We start from the raw sequence: 19,330 nt of genomic DNA on the forward strand, positions 1-19,330 counted from the left end.
CAAGTCCTGTGATTGATGGAAAAGGCACTGCCAGCAGCATTATCCATGCCTGGACTGTAGATTTAGCTGTTCCCCAAACCTGGCAGCACCTGGAGAGAGACTGAGCATTCCCAGTCCCTATACACAGCAAGAGAGTGACAGGAGGGAAAGGTGGATAAGTACAGGCAAATCCCTGGTGAAACCTTCCCTGCCTGGAAAACTGCAGGACAGAGAGCTCTGGCTTCACCCACTGATGCTCCACACGTGCAGCAACCTAAAGCTGGGACTAAAAGATTCCAAGATTTTCTGCAAAAAACAGGTGCTTCCAGGAGAGGAAAGGAGCTGGAAATGAATGTTTTCCTAATTACAGGAATGAAGACAGATAAATGGCACCAAGCAAGCAGGAAGTAAGAAAGCAGACCTGTAACAGCACAAAAAATGAGGAATACTGGGTCATTTCCTCATCTAGTGGATCAGATTTGAAGAACCATTACAATATTTCTTCTATTTTCTCTAGGATCAACCACCAGGAAGTAGCTGCCCTGTAATTACCCTCTCTCCTATTCTGAAATTGCATTACCAGGTTCAAAGGCTTCATGACAACCTTTCAATAATTCCCATGAGTTCCACACAGACCAGATAAATAAGAGAAGGAAAAGAGGAAAAATAAAAGACCTTTCTGAATGCTGCACAGGGAAGCTATTGGGTTTTTCTTTCCCTCCAAAGGGATTTCTGTGTGTGAAGAGCAAACTGCAATTCTGCCAAGGGAGCAGGGCTGTTACTGGTTGGCCTGGAAGAGAAGCAGTCACCCCAAGGCTCCAAAATTCCAACAGAGAATTCCCATGGGAGCCTATCTCTGCCCCCAGCAGGCTGCAGAATGTGAGTGGGCAGGGAGCAGTGAGTGACCAAATGAATGAAAAGGCCAGGTTTTGACCTCTGCAGGGGTTACAGACTCTTCCACTGGACTAAATTATCTTTGCAGCACCAATCCAGGGCAAAACCCACATGGCTTGCTCTTATCCCCCAGCACACACCAAACAAGAAACACTGGGATAAGAACTGTTAACTGCTGTTAACTGGTAGTGCCAGGGCATGGCAGTGAAAACCAAGACTGCCAAATGTTCCCACAATACCTGAATAAATAATAATGACTGGACTACCAACCAGCCCCATTCCTGGTCACAGGCAATCCTGGGCAGCTGCAGCCTTTCCTGACAGCCTCACACAAACAATACTCTGGGATTTTTCAGGAGTGAATAATCAGGGCTGTGACACCACCAAATTTAGCAGCTATTTGAAGTTCAAACAAATGCTAATCTAGCTTGTTATTATAAATCTTCAGCTTGACAACAGAAAAACACACCAAGAAAAGACTGTAAGAACTCTCCAAGCAGAACTCACCGTAGGCATTGGGGAATTCTCCAGGACCTGGGCCTGGATAGAAGGGTCCTGGTCCTGGTGGCTGCACAGGATATTGCTGGGGTGGCCCAACGTACGGGGGGCCACTGTGACGATACTGGGGGGACAAAAACAACCATCACTGTACAAGGACTGGGGCAACCTGTAACTGAGCCCCCCCGATCAACAGGGATCTGATCCTCACATTGGTTAATGACAGCTTTGGGCATCACAGAATCATGGAATTGTTAAGGTTGGAAAAGATCTTTAAGATCAAGAGTCCAACCATCAACCAGCAGCACCACCAAGTTCCCCTCTGACCATGTCCCCAGGTGCCACATCCACACGTTGTCTGAACACTTCCTGGGATGGGGATTCCACCACTGCCCCGGGCATCCTCTGCCAGTGCCTGACCACCCTTTCCATGAAGGAATTTTCCCTAATATCCACCTAAACCTCTCCAAATGTTAGTGCCAGAAGTAAGGTAAAGCCAAGGCAGGGAGGACACAGGAGCTGAGGTAGAACAGAGTCACTCCCCTGACTGAACACTGTGTTATGAGGCCCAAGGTTCTGCAGTGTCTGTGGATTGATTAAGTCAAATTAAGTATTTTTAAAGCACTAAATATTTTCCAAGAGCCTGGTTTCCTACTGTGCTTGAGGGAGGCCTGAAAAAGGTGATTGGTTCCTACTGCCTCCATGCACAGAAGAACAAATACTTCATACAGAGAAAGGACAGAGGCTGAACCACAGAATCCTAAAATCATTTAGTCTGGAAAAGCCCCCTACAATCACCAAGTCCAACCATTCCCCCAGCACTGCCAAGCCCACCCCTAAACCTTGTCCCCACATGCCACATCCACACATTTCTTCAACACTTCCAGGGATGCTGGCTCCACCACTGCCCTGGACAGCCTCTGCCAATGCCTCATCATCCTCTCCATGAAGGAACTTTTCCCAGTACCTAATCTAGACCTGCCCTGGCACACGATATGCAACTACCAACCTGATTTCACAGACACATCCCCACACCCTCCTGGCAGCTCCTGAGACAACCCCCATGGAGCAAACGTTGCTCTGCAGCTCCTCAGGTGCCTGGATGCTGGATTTACCTGTGGGATACAGTACTGGGGGCCCTGAGGCATCGGGTAGGGCATTGGCAGGTGGTTCACCATCATGATGTGCTGGTTGGTTTGGTACACGGCAGTCGGGGTCTGCGCTCCGGGACGGATGGAGGGGCTGCTGTTCTGGATGGTGGCTCTTGGAGGCTGGATCTGAGGCCTCTGAAAAAACTAGGAGAGGGCAGGGAGAGAGGAGAGAAAACAAAGAACTGGTCAGACTTCCTGGGAAAGAATTGAAATATCCTTACAATATTATAGTTATGGTGTTAGTTTCCAGGGATTGCCACACTTCCAGAAAACTGCAGGACAGTCCGTGTTTCTCTGTGAACAGCAGGGCCATCTATGGCTTTCTATTTTACAAGGCAGAAACAGGCAAGACATTTTAAAAACTAATAATTACTAGTTTGTATCCTCTGAATTTTACAGCTGAACCTTCAGAGTCAACTTTAGAAAAATGAGTTTATCTAATTTTCTTTTTATATGGTGGGTTGGCTGCTAAAAAACCCCACCTTTATAAAAACCCCAGGGAAATAAAACATCAAGGCAACTGTTCCAATTTATCTCCAGAAGAGCTAAAAGTCCAGAATTTCACAGAGGCCAGAGACACCTCGTGTCTCTCCTTCACATCCAGGTCACTTGTCCTGCCCTGTTTTCCAAAGGGTGGCAACCTGTCCCGGGGTGGTCCCAAAGCCTCACACCACGCTGGCATGGGCCAGGCCTGGGCAGCCAAGCAAGCCCTGGCAGCGGCTCCACGCTCGCCCTTCCGCGCTGGGAGGGGGCTGGCAGCCCCAGGAGGGGCACAGGGCTGGTTCTGCACCCCAGGAGGGGCACAGGGCTGGTTCTGCACCCTGGGATGGGCACTGGGCTGGTTCTGCACCCTGGGATGGGCACTGGGCTGGCTCTGCACCCCAGGATGGGCACTGGGGCTGGTTCTGCACCCCAGGATGGGCACTGGGCTGGTTCTGCACCCCAGGAGGGGCACAGGGCTGGTTCTGCACCCCAGGAGGGGCACAGGGCTGGTTCTGCACCCTGGGATGGGCACTGGGCTGGTTCTGCACCCCAGGATGGGCACTGGGCTGGCTCTGCACCCCAGGATGGGCACAGGGCTGGCTCTGGCTCTGCAGCCTGGGATGGGCACTGGGGCTGGCTCTGCACCCCAGGATGGGCACAGGGCTGGCTCTGCACCCCAGGATTGGCACTGGGCTGGCTCTGGCTCTGTACCCTGGGATGGGCACTGGGCTGGCTCTGCACCCTGGGATGGGCACAGGGCTGGCTCTGGCTCTGCAGCCCGGGATGGGCACTGGGCTGGCTCTGGCTCTGCACCTTGGGATGGGCACGGGGCTGGCTCTGCACCCCAGGATGGGCACTGGGCTGGCTCTGGCTCTGCACCCTGGGATGGGCACGGGGCTGGCTCTGCACCCCAGGATGGGCACTGGGCTGGCTCTGGCTCTGCACCCTGGGATGGGCACGGGGCTGGCTCTGGCTCTGCACCCTGGGATGGGCACTGGGGCTGACTCTGCACCTTGGGATGGGCACTGGGGCTGACTCTGCACCTTGGGAGAGGCACTGGGCTGCAGGCTCTGGCTCTGCACCCTGGGAGGGGCACTGGGCTGCAGGCCTTGGCTCTGTACCCTGGGAGGGGCACTGGGCTGCAGGCTCTGGCTCTGCACCCTGCAGCTCAGGAGGTGAGGGATGCACCGCACGCTGAGGCATTCACTGACGGAGGAGTGACCAGGTGAGAGACACTGATGCCATGCAGAACCAGGAGTTAGAGTTACCTGTATAGGTCTGAATCCTCCCTTCAATAACGAAGCAAGAAAGCAGCAGGAAACAGAAAGAAAGCCAATGGAACAGCTTACAGATCAACAGGAAGGAATAGGATACAACATGCACCCTAAATGCACACAGTTCCAGTCAGCTTCTGCCCTGCTCTGACTCATCCCTTCCAGAAACAGCCAGGAAAAGACACTGAGTGGTACCACGGACTCTGCTGCCAGAATCCCACAGGGTCAGAACTCTCCTAGAAAAGTTTCATATGGAAGTATGAAAGTTAAAAAGAAAAAAAAAAAAAAAAAAAAAAAAGACAAACCAATCAAACCATGATTTACTGCATGAAACGTGGCACTACAGAATGACTTTATGTTTACTCTGTTCCTTAAACATCAAATATTTCTTCTTCTGGTCTCTTTCAGTGGTACAGAGAGAGCAGATAAAGCAGAAACCCTGGCTCCAATCATGGATTTCTCTCCTTTTCTGCACCAAGACTGGGAGGGGAAGAAATGCCACATATTTAACTGTTCAGTAAAAAGTAATTATAATAATTAGGCCACCACACATCACACTGATCCTGCTGGCTGCTGTGCAGTGATGTGTTACAGGGAGTAACTGTGCCAGGAGGACTGAGAAAAGAAGAGAGGGGAATGAAGGGATGAGCTGGGATTATCCACCCCAGGTTTGGGAAGGGTGGGAAGGACAGAAAGAAGTTGTGATGTCTCTATCCTCAACATGACAATGAGCTTAAAATGGCCATTCTGGTGCTGCTGAAGATTTCATGACACCTGAGCTGTTCCCCACAGCAAACAATCTCTCCAGGAAAGCCCTGGATGACTCTTTCAGATAACCAGACACTGTTAAGGTGAGCACAATGATTTTATGTCCAGCCCTGTCAACCTGGATGAAGAGCTGTCCCCAGCATGCTGGAAGTGGGAGAAGGGAACTGTTTGGGGAGAAAAGTTTGGAAGTGAGGGTGGAAAAAGCAAATGAGAAGAATACAATAGCCTGCCATAGTCCTGCTCTGATAAAACCTGTGGGGGAGATGCAGGAGCGTGGCGTGAACCAAGTACAGGTGCTGAATTTATGGTGAGAATCACCAGAGTTTGTGATTTTTCAATATCCAAAGACACCAAAAAGTGTAAAAGTCTTTCTTTTTTCACTGCAATTCACTGAGTAATGGTCATTTTTAAGCTGTAAGCATGTTGCAGCACATGTCTCACTGAGGGAGGGTTGGAAACACACCCCACAGGTGTGTGTTTATGCAGAGTGAAAAGGGCTGGAGGCAGAAGTGAGACTTCTCTCTATCAACAGCACCTCCACCCACAGGGCAGTGCAGGAAAACCCCCACTGCCAGAGATGGGGACACTCCACCCATGGGATCTGCTCCTCAGGCTCCTGCTGCACCTACAGAACCTGCTCACAACCAACTGGGAGCATTGGGGGAACACTCCCAGCACTGGGGACTCCTTGGGCAAGGACAGCTGCTCATTCCCAGAGCCTCCAGCTGGCCCCTGGAGGCTCCCGAGGCTCCCGTGCTGGGACACAGCCCAGGGCAGCTCCATTCTGTGGGACACAGCCTGGGGCTCTTCCACTCCAAACCTCCTGCCTACCCCTCTGCCCTTCCTTGCCATTTTCCCTTTAGTCACTGCTCACATACCCCAACCCTCCCAAATCCTTTTATTTACCATCATCTTCTTCATTTTCTTCCCCAATCACTCCGTGCCCAGAGTAATAAAATCAATGATCAACGTGCCACCTAGGAAAAGCAGAGATCAAGGAGAGCCCCAGCCCCCTCTGATCACCCAGCACTGCTTTTCATGGATCTGCCACGTGCTCTGTATTTCCAGGCCATGGCTCCCAGTGCCAGGAGTGCTCCCTTGGACCCCAAGGTGCACCTAAATAGAAATTTGGGGTAAGAGCCTGAAAACAAACCTATGCTAAGCTCAGCCTGGCAAACATGGGCATTCATCTGCTTTTTTCCCTAGGCTCATGGCTGGATGTTATGATGGGTCCATGGAGCCCTATGGCAGGTTTGGAGAATGGAAGCAAAAGGGAAGTTCATCAAGTTGTCACCCAAGCTCTGCACTTCACTCAAGCTTCTCGTGCCCCTGTTATTAATTTTTAGACTTTCTGCTGCCACCAGGAAGGCTGGTGGGATAACCTGAGCCTGACCTGGGGGAGGGAGGAGGAGGTGCCTGCATGAGCAATGCAGTAGGAGCTGAGCCCTGAGATGTGAAGATCAGAGAACTGTAGAATTGTTTAGGTTGGAAAAACCCTCTAAGATCATCGAGTCCATCTCTAACCCATGTCCCCAGGTGCCACATCCACACATTGTTTGAACACTTCCAGCGATGCTGACTCCACCTCTTCCAGTGCCTGACCACCCTCTCCATTAAGAAATTTTCCCAATATCCAACCCAAACCTCCCTTGGTGCAGCTTGAGGCCATTTCCTCTTGTGCTGTCCCTCCTCCAGGAGCAGGAGCTGCAGCACAAACCCCCAGGTCCTGCTTCCCCAGCACCTCAGTGCAGCTCTTTGGCTGGCTCATGGCAAGGCTCATTTCCTTCCCCTCTGACTCCCCCTGTTTTATTATTTACTAAATGATAAAATTAAGGGAAAAGCCCTTTTTGGTATTTAGATGTGGCAGCTCCTTCACACACTCATGGATGCAGACAGGGAAGTGACTGCAGCAGTTTCCCATCACTTTCTGACTTGAAACACTCCAAAAAAGTTACAAAATGGTCAGCTGGGTCAATTCAGGGAGTGAACTCCCAAGCTCTCCAAGTACCAAAGCTTTTCCACAAGAGCACGCAGCCAAGCCCATTCTCTGTTGTACCAGTTACACCCAGAGGAACTCAAGAAACCCCAAGCTAAAACTGGAATAAACTCCACCAGTAACCTCAAGTGAGAGGCTGAGCCATGAGCAGCAAACCCCTCTCAAACACAGTTCAAGTCAAAAGGAAACTACCACATTTCAGTGGGTATTTCTGATTTCTGTTTTTAATCACAGCAGCCTCTTCTGAGCACCCATTTGTAAAATAAACCCCATGCTCCCCAAGTCACTTCATAAGTGAAAGCGTTTTAGGCAGATTCAAATGTAACAAAAATTTGCATTTTGGATCTCGGTTTAGAAGAAAACTGCTGTTCTCAACAGTGCTTTGTGAGGATCAGAAACAACCAAGTGACTCCAGAGCCTCACTCAGAAAGAAAAAACAGAGAAAGTCCATGCAAAACACTGCCCAAAACACTTTGTAGGGGCTGTTTTCTGTCTCTTATAAAGTGAGGTTTTCCTGCAGATTCTCAGTGTGTGATTTCAGAATCAGGGATTACTGATGCACATTTAACTTTGAGTCAGAACTGCTGCAATTATTTAATTTTCCTTTAGCCACTATTGTTAACACTCGAAATCTCTGCTATTTTCTCTCACGCAGTGGGGTCACACTTCCTTCAGCATTAACTGGCTCCACCAACTCCCACTGTAACTGTCCAACTCCAGGGCAGGCATTTCCATCCAGGAAAAAACCCTGCTCATAAAGCTGTCATTCAACTTCAGGTGCTTAAATCATGCCCATTTGAGGACCTTAAAGATCTAATAATTACAGGCAGTAACATTGAAGAAGAATCCATTATTTGCCTGAAGGAGACCCAGAATCAATACAAAGCACATGTTAATAAAAGCTGGGATGGACACAGGGAATTGCAAACCCCACAGTGCTGCTGCTGCCTTCAAAGGGAAGGTGGAGTTGTTGCAGTAAATATTAGCCCTGCTGAGGCCAATTTACTTATTTAGCATTTTTCTAGCTTATGAATCTCAGTCTCAAAGCTCTCAGCTTGTGTTACACAGTTTAACCAAGTTTAAAAACTCTCCTGTGAGGATAATTGTTTATGTTGGTCTCAAGCATCCAGTGAGTGAGTGCTGGTTTAGGATGAACTTGCTCCTACAGTCGTAACCCTCCTGCACATGGCAGGGGCCAAAATCCCTGTCTGCACCCCCAGTCCACACCATGGGTGTTTTGGGTTAAAGGAAACAAACAGCTTGTCCACAGCCCAGGTTTCTCTGTGCCTGTCCTGGTGCAGCACATGACAGATGTAACTGGGAATAAAGCCTGGAATATTTTTCTAATGGTGACAGCTTCCCACAGATCATTATAAGCAGATTCAAATGTAACAGAGACAAAAATCTAACTGTGATAAAATCAGGAAAACACTCAGAATTTACAAGCACAGTAAAGGCAGGGCCATAAGTGGGTCCAAAGGAAAGTTCTGGATCCCATTCTGACAGATTGGTGGCCAAGTCCCACCAGTAAAGCCCCAGTCACGGGAATATTTCCTCCAAGGCTGTGCTGCCTCAAGACTCGTGGGCCAAAACCTGCTCAGAGAAAGCTCAGTAAATTTTAGGAGAACATGAAATGGCTCCCAGTGAATACATCCCTTAGGAATGACCTGTGAAGGAACTAAGGAGCTGCAGAGCAGTAATGCACTCCCTGTACTGTGCAGTATAAACACTGACCTGAAGTTCAGGTCAACAACAAAAGTATCTAAACAAGATCCTGATGCCCCCATCATTGCCCAGGCTGCCCCTGCAGTCATCCTGCAAACATTCCTCTGCCCCTGCCTGTCCAGCCATGCACACAAATCACTGTCCCAAAGGTCCCATGCCACTTTTGCCCATGAGCCAACAGCTGCACATGTCCCATTCTACTCCTTACACTTCTTTTTGTGCCCTACTCTGGGATGCTCCAGCTCCCCTGCTGCTCCCTGAGCTGGAAGGATCAAGGATGATGGGGATTTTGGGGTCTGTGCCTACCTAACACTTACCTGCTCTCCCCATGATGCTCATCCCACTGTTCAACTGCTCAGGAACACAAGTGAAGTGAGAACAAAATAATTCCCTGGAACAAACCTTCCATGCCTCAAGCCCCTGTCCTGACACCACAGGATTCATGGGACTTTTTTTCCTATTAACTTGTGGAAACAACCTGCCTCTTCCAAGCCAAGAGAGCTCTGGGAGAGCTTTCCTGCCTTGTCCTGCCTTTTCCCCTCTTTCCCACCAGCAGTGCCACCTCTGTTCCTTCAAAACCTACAAGAAGCACCAGAATCAGTTCCCAAGGATAAGCGTTTTGGCAAAGAGGAGTGTAGGAGCTGAAGAAAAGACAATGCCAGACACCCTGACTAGGACAGGTGGGCCTGTGTATCTGTCCTGACACTGGAGAAGTCCCAGTTCTGCCACCCCTGAGTTCCATGAGCCACAGCTATTCCTAGTTCTCCTTCTTAATAATGAAGTGGTTCCTTACAAAGTCCAAGTCGTGCAACAGGAACACTAAAAGTCTCCTACAGGTCTGGCTTTTGTGGGCTAAGTGAAAATGACATTAAGCAATGCAATGGTGACAGAGAACCAGGAGTATCACACAACAAAGGCAGGACCTGGGAAGTCATGTGCTTTGCTCCGAGCTGGAAAAGCAGGATTTTCTCAGGTGACATCTTCAGGAAACTGAATGCACCCATCATTTGGGAAATACTCAGAACAAGTTTCTAGTGATGTGAGAAGGCAAGGGAATCCCACACATCCCTGGCAATGACTCCTAGAGGTTCTGCTCCCCGGGGGTGTGGGGTGGTTAATGGGAGCGGTGACCCCGGGTGAGGTCAGTGCCACTCAGCGGTGCAGGCGGCTGTTAGCAGGGTTATGCACGTGCCAGGAGCTACTGCAGGGCTGCTTTCCTCCACTCGAGTTAGTGGGTGAGTCACCTCCACCCCCACCCCCCAGCCAATTAGTGCAGGGTGATAACGAAGGGGCAGGTACTGTACCTGGTGATGGGCAGGTCGAGGCCCCGCTGCAAACTGAGGAAAGGCGGGAGAAACAAACACAAAAGGAAAGGCACAAAGAGTCAGAAACACCACAACGAACCAAAATGTCACACTCTATGCAAAATAAACCCACAGAAAATAAAATAATAATGACACAGTCAAAAGCTTTGCTGCAGGACAGCGACACACGGGGACTGAGGTGTCACGATGGACATTGCTACGGGCACTGTGCTGGGAGCTGGGACAAACAGCCAAAGCTGCCTGGGATCCTAAAGGCACTCAGGGATGCAGGCATTCCTTACCCTGCCTGGGAAGAACACATAAAACCAAAAAAACAACTGAAAACGAGCAGCAGTGGAGATTCTGAAACTGTTTGAGGTGGAGGTCAATGGTTAGAGCAGCTGGGCCGGAGCCGTTCCGGGGCTTTGGGGGGAGCAGAGGATGGAGAGCCATGGCTGGGAAGAGCCAGGGAGGCACGGGGCCGTGGGACATCCCTGCGAGGCAAAGAGCAGCCATTCCTGGCACGGCCAGCCCTGCTACTGCATGTCCAGCTGTATTCCTCCACTGGGGTCACAGCAAAGCCCCCGTAAGGAGTGGCATGTGTCACCCTCTCTGAAAGCCAAGGATCAGCTTATCCCGGGGCCCTGAAGGCAGCAGCAGTGCAGCCTGGATGGAGAACAGGAGGTCCTGCTTCCCAGCCCTGAGCTCAGGCCACTGAATCATCTCCCACTCACTTGGGCCACACGCAGAGGAAGATAATCCCAATTTAACATGCTCAGTTGACATTAAAAGCACTTCCCAATAAGGAACTGATTGTTAAAATAGAAATAAAAATGAATGCAAGAAATGGAAAATATAAATAAAGATGACAAGGTACCCACTTCCAGAGCTGAGTTAGGTGTTGAAACCCATAATTCTTGGTGTAATGAGCAGAGCTCCACAATGAGAGCAGAGCATTCTACTGATAAGAGCTCCAATAATTAACTGCAGTGACCACAACTACATCCATAGAGGATTTTAGCCACCATGTGTGTCTGCTGTGATGGCTCAGCACAGCCACCTCTGCTCACTCAGGGGCTCATTGTGGTTTACTTTCTGCCTCAGAACAGTGATCAAAACTGACTACTAATTAGTGACTTCCTTAATAAGTTTATTTTCTATAAGGAAAAGTGGGCCTGGGTTCACTTGCAGCTCTTACAGCTCCTCTAATGCTATCAAACATGAAGCAAAGCATATTCACTGGCCCATTTGATCTTTTCCTTTATAAACACTTAAATTGCCTAGATTTAAAGATTTCCAAGAACTACTCTGCTAATCCTGGTGTTTATATACTCCTACCTTCACCTCATGGTGGCACTTGCTGACACTTGGATGAAAGTCATAAAAAACATCAGAAACGAGTAAATATGGACACACAGGCTGGTCCTGGGACAAGAGTTTATAAAGAATGACCTGCACTGGTTCACCAAATAGTTTTCTCACCCTGGAAAATTTTCTCTAAGCCTTACACTGAAGAATAAAAAAGCAAAGCATGGTCACCTTGTGAAACTGAAAAGCTGTAATTTCTATTTTAATAAAACAGAAGGACTCAGAGCCTCTTGGTATTCTCCCAGTGGCTCTGTGGATGAGGAGAAACAGGTACCTGGATGAATCTCTGGAGATAAAAGCACTTCAAGTCCTTATCTTCCCAAAGAACTTCCCTAAAATATCTTGTGTTTGGGAAAAGGAACTAAAGGTACCCTGGAAGGGCTGAGCCTTTCCATGGGGCTGCACGTTCTGTGTTAGACACCAATGAAAGAAAACAGCCAAAAAGAGAATGTTGGGATGCAGAAACCTTGTACTGCTTCACTTCAGGGCCAAGGCACCTCTCTCATCCCTGTTGCACAGAAAAGATTTGTTCTCACTGCACCTAAAACAAGAGCTGGAAGTTTATATCTGAAGAAGCCAAAATTTATTCCATGGTGGAAAGTAATGTGTGTTACAAGAAATAAAATAAAAGCTCCAAGTTAGTGAAAAATGCCCTCATCTATTTTGCACTGGTCACCACTGGCTCTTGATTTTTAAATTTTTTAAAAATAATTCTGTTTGATAGGAATGATTAGCTGTTAATAGCTGTAAGCAACAGAACAAACTGTAGTAGTCACTGCTTGCTTAAAATAGACACTTTGGGTTGTTTTTTCTCTGTTTGATGAAGACAGTAGATAGGAAAACCTTATAAATCCTGGGTCCAACCTCCCTGCCCCATTCCCCACTCCCTACAGTCCTGCCCACTGCCCCGTGGACACAGGAATGTTCTCTCCCTGCAGATGTTGGGCTGGCACACCTCACCCCTCCTGGACTGCTCCAGCACCCTCTCCAGCATATCCTTTTTTGGCAGAAGTCCTAAAATTGGACAGTTTGTGTTGAGATGGGGGCTGGCATGGCCAAGAGCTAATGGGGAATTTTCAGCAGTGCTGAAGGACCCAGATTTTGTTTTCCTTCCCCAGCTGGAGCTTTGCAATTCCTGCTGTGGGAGCGATGCTAACAGGGAGCAAACATGGATTGCAAAGGCAGCTGTCCTGGGAGGAACAGAAAAGCCTGAGCTCTGCACTTCCAATGGCCCTTGGATGCAGAGCAGGATGGAGGAAGCTCTGGCTCGAGGGAGGGGCTGGATCAGCCCTGCCTGCCCACATCAGCCATGGCACAGCACAACAGAAAACCCAGGGATGGCACAGCCACCCTGCCACCCTCCTCATCCCCTCCTCACCCTCCCCTCACCACCAAATGGGACGGTTGAAAAATAAACTGAAAAAAATAATAACTAAATTACAAATAAATAAATCAAGCAAAGAACCAAATGCAGGAGTAGCTCAGGCCTGGGCTAGTCTTGCATTTGCTTTGGGGTGGGAGGTGGAATGAAATGTGATGGGTGGGAGCAGCTTTTAGTCATGGGGTGAGATGGGCACTAGCAGAGCACATGGCAAAACCTGCACACAGGAGAGCTCAGAACAATACAAGCAAGGCTGACAGGTGCAGATAAATTCTTCCTCGGGACCTCCTCAGTTATGGGGTCAAAACCCTAAAAATTTGACATTTACTGGCCAAATTTCCTGCAGAATCTCTCTCTCCTGAGTGACAAAGCCCAGGGGGCCCTGGCCTCTGTCCTACCCCAGGTCAGACCCCCCAGCTGTAATTCAGCTTTGGACCCTTGTGGCACCACCTCACCTGGCAGAGGCTGCCACGGCAGCTTGTGCTTTCAGCAAAGAAGCAAAACCAGTGCATTTCTGTAGCCAACAAAAAAGGATGTGGTAAAAAAATATATATATAATAAAGAAAGGAAGAAGAAATAAAAACAGTGTCGTGGGCACAATTGCCTGCAAGAAGGAGTACAGTTTGTTATATTGCTTACAATGCAGTATTTTATCCAGCCTCTTCCAGCCAGGGACCTGTAAACCGGACTCTGTTCCAAAACCTTCCTCCTCTTCCAGTTTTCTGTGCAATGTATTGGCACTGTTCTGCTGGGCTGTCAAAAAAACTGGTTTAGAGATGCAGCTCTTCAGTCAAGTTTTTGCTCCAGTTCTAACCATACCAGCTTAGTTGTGCTTTGCAACAATTAAAGAGAAAGATGATTATACTTACTGAGGAAAGAGTTTTAACAGCAGTGTCCTGCATTACTGATCAGAATGGGGCACTAAGGACAAATTCCCAGCTGTCCACATCAAAGAACTTCAAAGTCAGCATTACCTGGCTCGTTCATCAGCAGAGGTTGAGGGGACTCAGAACAAACCCTGGCATGTCCTGGAGGGGAAACCTCCAGAGGTAGGCATGTGCCCCAGTGATGTTGCAGGTTTGGGGATCCTTGCCCTGTGTATATCTGTATTTATACCTGTTTTGTGGACAAACTCCTCTGCCTCAGAGGCTTTCAGTTTGTTCCAGGAGCGTTCACCTTACTCTAAAGAGAGAAGAGTGCTGGGAAGGCACCAGGGGGTTATGGGCAACCTGAAAGTGTCCTGACACAGAGGGGCAGGAGGTGCAGGATTGCTGCTCCCACAGCTGACAGAGCCTTGAGAAGTGGTGATGGGAAGCCACCATGCCTCCAGAAGCTGAGCAAAGCCTCTGATGCCCTAGGAGGGTCTTCTAACATCATGTGGAGCTGTGCTACAAGCAGAGAATCCCCAGAAAGTACCTGGTGTGGGGAACTGAAGTCCTACAACAGCAGAGCAGTATCACAATGAACACCCACCCCCAAAAAACAGACTGTGAAGGATGATCAAACCTGAAGCTGGATGAAAAAGGGGCTCAGCACAAAAATATCTGAGTACACAGATGGTCTAGGTTACATGTGAGCACCTCCAGGGTTAGAACTGATCGGTGGCATTGATTTGGGAGCAAAGCCCAGAGGCCACTGGAGACCGAGGGTTGCTGCAGAGAACTGCTTGTGTTTGATCTTTGGTCTATCCCTGCACAAAACATATCCTTAAAGAAAAAAATAAAAAGAGGAAAAAAAAAAAAAAAAGAAGAAAGAGAAAGATTCTGGCAATGAACCTGAACACTATAATGAAGTGAACCTGAAAGTAACTAGGCTAAAAATAAATGGTGTTATTTGAAGGTAGATGAGAATCCCTCCATCGCTTCTTTAGGAACTTTAGAAGGAAAATTATCCTACCAGGATAGTGTCTGAAAAACTCAATCAAGGTTTGCCATTCAGGATGTGCTTCCAGGTGAGTAAAATGGGCTTTCCAGAGAACCAGCCCCGTGCTACAGACACACACAGACAGAGAAACACACGAACAAGGAGGAGAGAGCAGCAGATGAGGCCAGCGTGGGCTCCTTACCGGCGAGCGGGTCTGAGGCTGCGTGCTCATTGTTTGAGGGGCTTGAGGGTACACCAGCGTGGTGGGAGCTGCATTCTGTCCTGAGGGATAAGGAGCCTGCCAGGGAACAAGAAAAGCCAAGTGAGTGGATCCAGTGAGTCATCCCCAAAAACCAAGAACAGAACACGTTATCAACTGGAGGGACTGACATGGAGATAAAGATGAAAAGATTGCAACAGAGAAACCATCTCTGTCGAGGACCAATTCATCAACTCTGCCTCTCATGGGAGCAGCTCGTAGCTCCACTAGAAAGTAATAGCTCCATCAGTAATTATTAGTCAGAGTTTACTACTATTTTATAAGTCAGAGTTTGCTACTATTTATCACCTGCGCTCCCCAAGTGCTGCAGTGGAAAACAACCCAGGAGACACATGACACAGTGTCACCAAAACCCTGCGTGTCCAAAGGCCTGGCCACCTGTTTCCAAAAGCCTCCCCTGAACCAGCTTCCAAGGAAAGCCAAAACTGTAGACAATGCCAATAAATCCTCCAAAATCAGACAAACAAAAAGAAACAACCTTGAGTGTGTTTAACAGAAGCTGCTGCTGCATTAAAGAATTTCCAATGCAATGGAACAGCCCAAAATCATCCAGATGGAAGGCAGGCCGTGGCTACAGGCTCTGCACATTTTTCCTACTTCCACCCATTTCCATGGGCTATAACAATTTATCCCACCAGATGCTCTCCCCAAGTGTTATTTGCCCAAAGTAACAATAAACTGGAGCTCTGCCGATGACGCATTTTAACGAGACATTTAGAAATAACTTTTCAGAGTGCCTTTTTCCTTATTCTTTTTGAACAGAAACATTATCATTTACATTATTATTTTTAAAAATTGTTTATTATTGTAATGGCACAAAAACCAGCCACCAGGCTGAAACAGCTTTTGCTCTCAAGAACCATAGGATCGTGGAATTGGTTGGAAAGCTCTCTGAGATCTTCAAGTCCAACTGTTCCCCAGTACTGGCAAGGCCACCATGTCCCCAAGGGCCACAGCTACACATCTTTTAAACCACCCCAGGGATGGGGACTTCACCACTGCTCTGGGCAGTCTGTGCTAGGGCTAGACAACCCATTCCATGCAGGAATTTTCCCAGTATCCAATGTAACTTTGAGGCCGTTCCCTCTGCTCCTGTCCCTGTTCCCTGGGAGCAGAGCCCGACCCCCCTGGCTGTCCCCTCCTGTCAGGAGCTGTGCAGAGCCACAAGGTCCCCCCTGAGCCTCCTTTGCTCCAGGCTGAGCCCCTTTTCTGCTCCCTCAGCTGCTCCTGGTGCTCCAGCCCCTTCCCAGCTCTGTTCCCTTCCCTGGACACGCTCCAGCCCCTCCAGGTCCTTGCTGAACTGAGGCACCCAGAGCTGTCCCAGGACTGGAGATGCCCCAGAAGTGCCAGCACAGGGGTACAGTTTGTGTTGTCTCTTTTTTCTGCTTTTCCATCTCTGTACTAATCACCTGCTGAATTAAGTGCAACACAAGGTAAATGAAAATACAGTTTGGAAACAATCCAACCAGGAATTCCCTGGTCTCAAGAAGAAGAAAAAAAAAAAAAGAAAGAAAAAAAGAAAAATACAACACATACAGCAAACACCCCTTCCCAAAATATAGTAGAGGGGATGAGGGGAATGAGCACAGTCCAAAAATAGCCCCATTCCATCCTACTCTGGGACCACACTGGAACTGCTTTTTCAAAAGCAAAACTTAGACACGACTCCACAGACACGTGAGGACACTGCTCCTACCACACAGTGTAACTAGGCAGGACCTTCTGTTAGCTTCTGCCCCATTTTCACAGCTTTTTGGGTCAAAATGATGATAAAATGTGTGTCTCCAAATACATCACTAGATCTTTACTATGATCCAGGACACCAAACACACTGGGCAGGGTATTTAGCTGGACAATGTTGTTCTGGAGGAGTTTATAACAATACAGCAGCAAAGCCTCTGGTTCAAGAGCAATTAAATGCTTTGCTCAGCTCCTGATGGCAGCAGCATCCTCTGAGGGGTGGGCAGGGCAGGCTTGCCCTGTCCCTCCTCTCCAGGAGCTCCCTGATCCAATCCACTCCAGCCAGCCCTTCCCTCCCTTTCCACCACTGCCAAAACCTAATTAATGTAAACAACTAAATGGAAAGAAATCTTCTAATTTTTTCTTTTTTGAGATGTCAGATGCAGCATCAACTCTTTTCCCCTTTTACTTGATGAGTGGTTCTGCTGGAGCTGGTGGTGTCAGTGTCATTCCAGAATGAATAACCCAAAGCTAAGGAGAAGTGGGGAAACTCTTCACCCACAACCTGGAGAAGTTGTCCTGCCTTTGCAGTATCCTGCTGCTGACTTTCTGCATCTGGGATCTTTGCCCAGTGTAAGATTAAGGCTTCTTCCACAGGTCCAGTTGCTGCTATTCCTATCATGGAATCATGGAAGGGTTTGGGTTGGAAGGGATTTTAATAATCCCCATCCCATTCCACCCCCTGGCATGGCAGGGGCACCTTCCACTGTCCCAGGCTGCTCCAAGCCCCAGTGTCCAACCTGGCCTTGGACACCTCCAGTGATCCAGGGGCAGCCACAGCTGCTCTGGGCACCCTGTGCCAGGGCATCCCCACCCTCACAGGGAAGAATTTCCTCCTAATATCCAACCTAGACCTACTCTACTTTTTAGTTTACAGCCATTCTCCCTTGTATCTCTCCACCAGCCAGCAGTGAGCACACAGGCGACTGTGTTGGGAAATATTATTAATAAGTAATACCAATAAATGAACCTGTTGATCACTGACTCCTTGTGCCTCCAGCTCCACAGGAGATGAGACCTCATCCCAAACTGCTGCTCTCACAGCATCTCAGCAACAAGAGAAGAAAATATCTACTATTTACCCCATCTTTAGGCTCATGAAAACATTTTATTCAGGCTTAAGCTGCATGTGACAGAGCAGAGCTGTGATAGGACTCCCAAAGCTAAGTCAGGTATCTAATGCTGCCCCAAAGTCTGTACCCACCTCCAAAACAGCCCTTGTTTACTCTTAATCACCCAAGCATACGGAGATGGGAGAGAAAGGGAGCACCTAAAAATCCTCTGAGTTTTGGCAGTAAAACTATAAAACAGGTATTTGGAAAGACAGTGCCAAAGGCACTTCACTGGTGACACACCACTTGTGACACAATCCAGGATTAAACTTGCTTTAGTATTTGAACCCTACCAGAATGAGCACAGCATGAAGTTAGAAATAAAGAATAAACATATAAAGGCTTAACTAGAGGCCACAGAAGGGTTTCTGCTATTAAGGTGTCATCAACCAAGGCAATTTTGGACAGATGACCCCCATGGGTGCGAGGTCACAAGTAAGGAACAAGTGCAATAAAAATCCCACTGGAGACCACAAACATCAGCTAAATAAATATGTTTTACAACTATTGCACAACAACAAATGCCTCTGCTCCATGTTTCCAACCAGAGGGACGTTGCCTTAACTGGTATTTGTGTTAAAACCATAATAAGGGGAAGAAAAGAGAGGGAAAAGTGGTTTATAAATTTCTGCAGGTACTGACTTCACATCAGCTGTGGGAGCCTAAATAAACTATCAAAGATCCAGCAGAATAAATCACAGCACTCTGCTGCTTTTCATATACATCAGCTGATTAAAGCATTGCATCTATTCATCTGCCAAAGGACTTTTTTCTGTGCCAAGCAGCTAAATGGGTACAGAAAGTGACGTGGTCACGTGCAGCCACACAGGGCTCCATGCACTGGGGCTGGAATGAGGGAATGAAGAGATCAGTGAGGAAATGCTCCAAAAATCCCCTAAATAAACCCCCAGGGAGGGGAAGGCAGGGAAGCAAGTATTGCTCTGCAGACAAATGTTGGTTCTGAAGCATCTAAAGGCTGGATTGAATCCCTGAAGTTCAAATAACTACTGGGAGAGGACAGAGCGCTGCTGAGCTGCTCCACTTTGAGACAGAGAAATTTGCTTCCCTTAAAGCTCTCACCTTCCTGATTTTATGTTTCAGCTGTGGCTGTTCAGGGGAGGAAGGTGATAATAGCTGAGTGTTTATGTATTCCCACAACTTGCTGGGAAAATCCTTTCTCTGGACTGTTTCCACCTCAAGCTGCTGCCTGTGCTAAGCAAGGAAAAATAATCACTATCAACAAAACAACTGAAAAAAGTTATTCTTAGCTCAGGCCTGAGCTGGTTAATAAACACTGAGCCTGCAGCGTAACATGACTCCCTTGGGACTGCCTGTCCTGGGAATAAACAGGCAAAGTACACACATCAGGCTCAAAAGAGCTGAGTCACCCAGCTCTGCCTCTGGAAAAATCTTTTGGGAACAAAACCCTTCCAGCCCCGAGCAGGAAAGTATCACTTGCTGAGCTGTGGCTGGCTTGGCTGGGAAGGGGTTAATCCCTGTGGCAGATTCCCGAA

General features: G+C 48.3%; 1 protein-coding gene across 3 annotated transcripts in view; it reads right to left on the reverse strand.

Annotated features, from left to right (window-relative positions):
* EIF4G3 (eukaryotic translation initiation factor 4 gamma 3) overlaps positions 1 to 19,330 on the reverse strand; it is a 144,773-nt gene that overhangs the window by 59,923 nt on the left and 65,520 nt on the right. The window contains exons 4-8 of one of the 3 annotated variants that reach the window (XM_053997729.1): positions 14,887 to 14,982; positions 13,461 to 13,574; positions 10,073 to 10,105; positions 2,487 to 2,666; positions 1,381 to 1,495 (exon numbers count right to left, since the gene is read on the reverse strand). In XM_053997729.1, coding sequence (XP_053853704.1) covers positions 1,381 to 1,495; positions 2,487 to 2,666; positions 10,073 to 10,105; positions 13,461 to 13,574; positions 14,887 to 14,982 — 538 coding nt within the window. The remainder of the gene's footprint in view (positions 1 to 1,380; positions 1,496 to 2,486; positions 2,667 to 10,072; positions 10,106 to 13,460; positions 13,575 to 14,886; positions 14,983 to 19,330) is intronic. The other 2 variants (XM_053997730.1, XM_053997731.1) reach the window with 2 other exon arrangements.

Source organism: Vidua macroura, chromosome 23 (genome assembly GCF_024509145.1).
Source record: "Vidua macroura isolate BioBank_ID:100142 chromosome 23, ASM2450914v1, whole genome shotgun sequence".
Taxonomy (NCBI): Eukaryota; Metazoa; Chordata; class Aves; order Passeriformes; family Viduidae; genus Vidua; species Vidua macroura.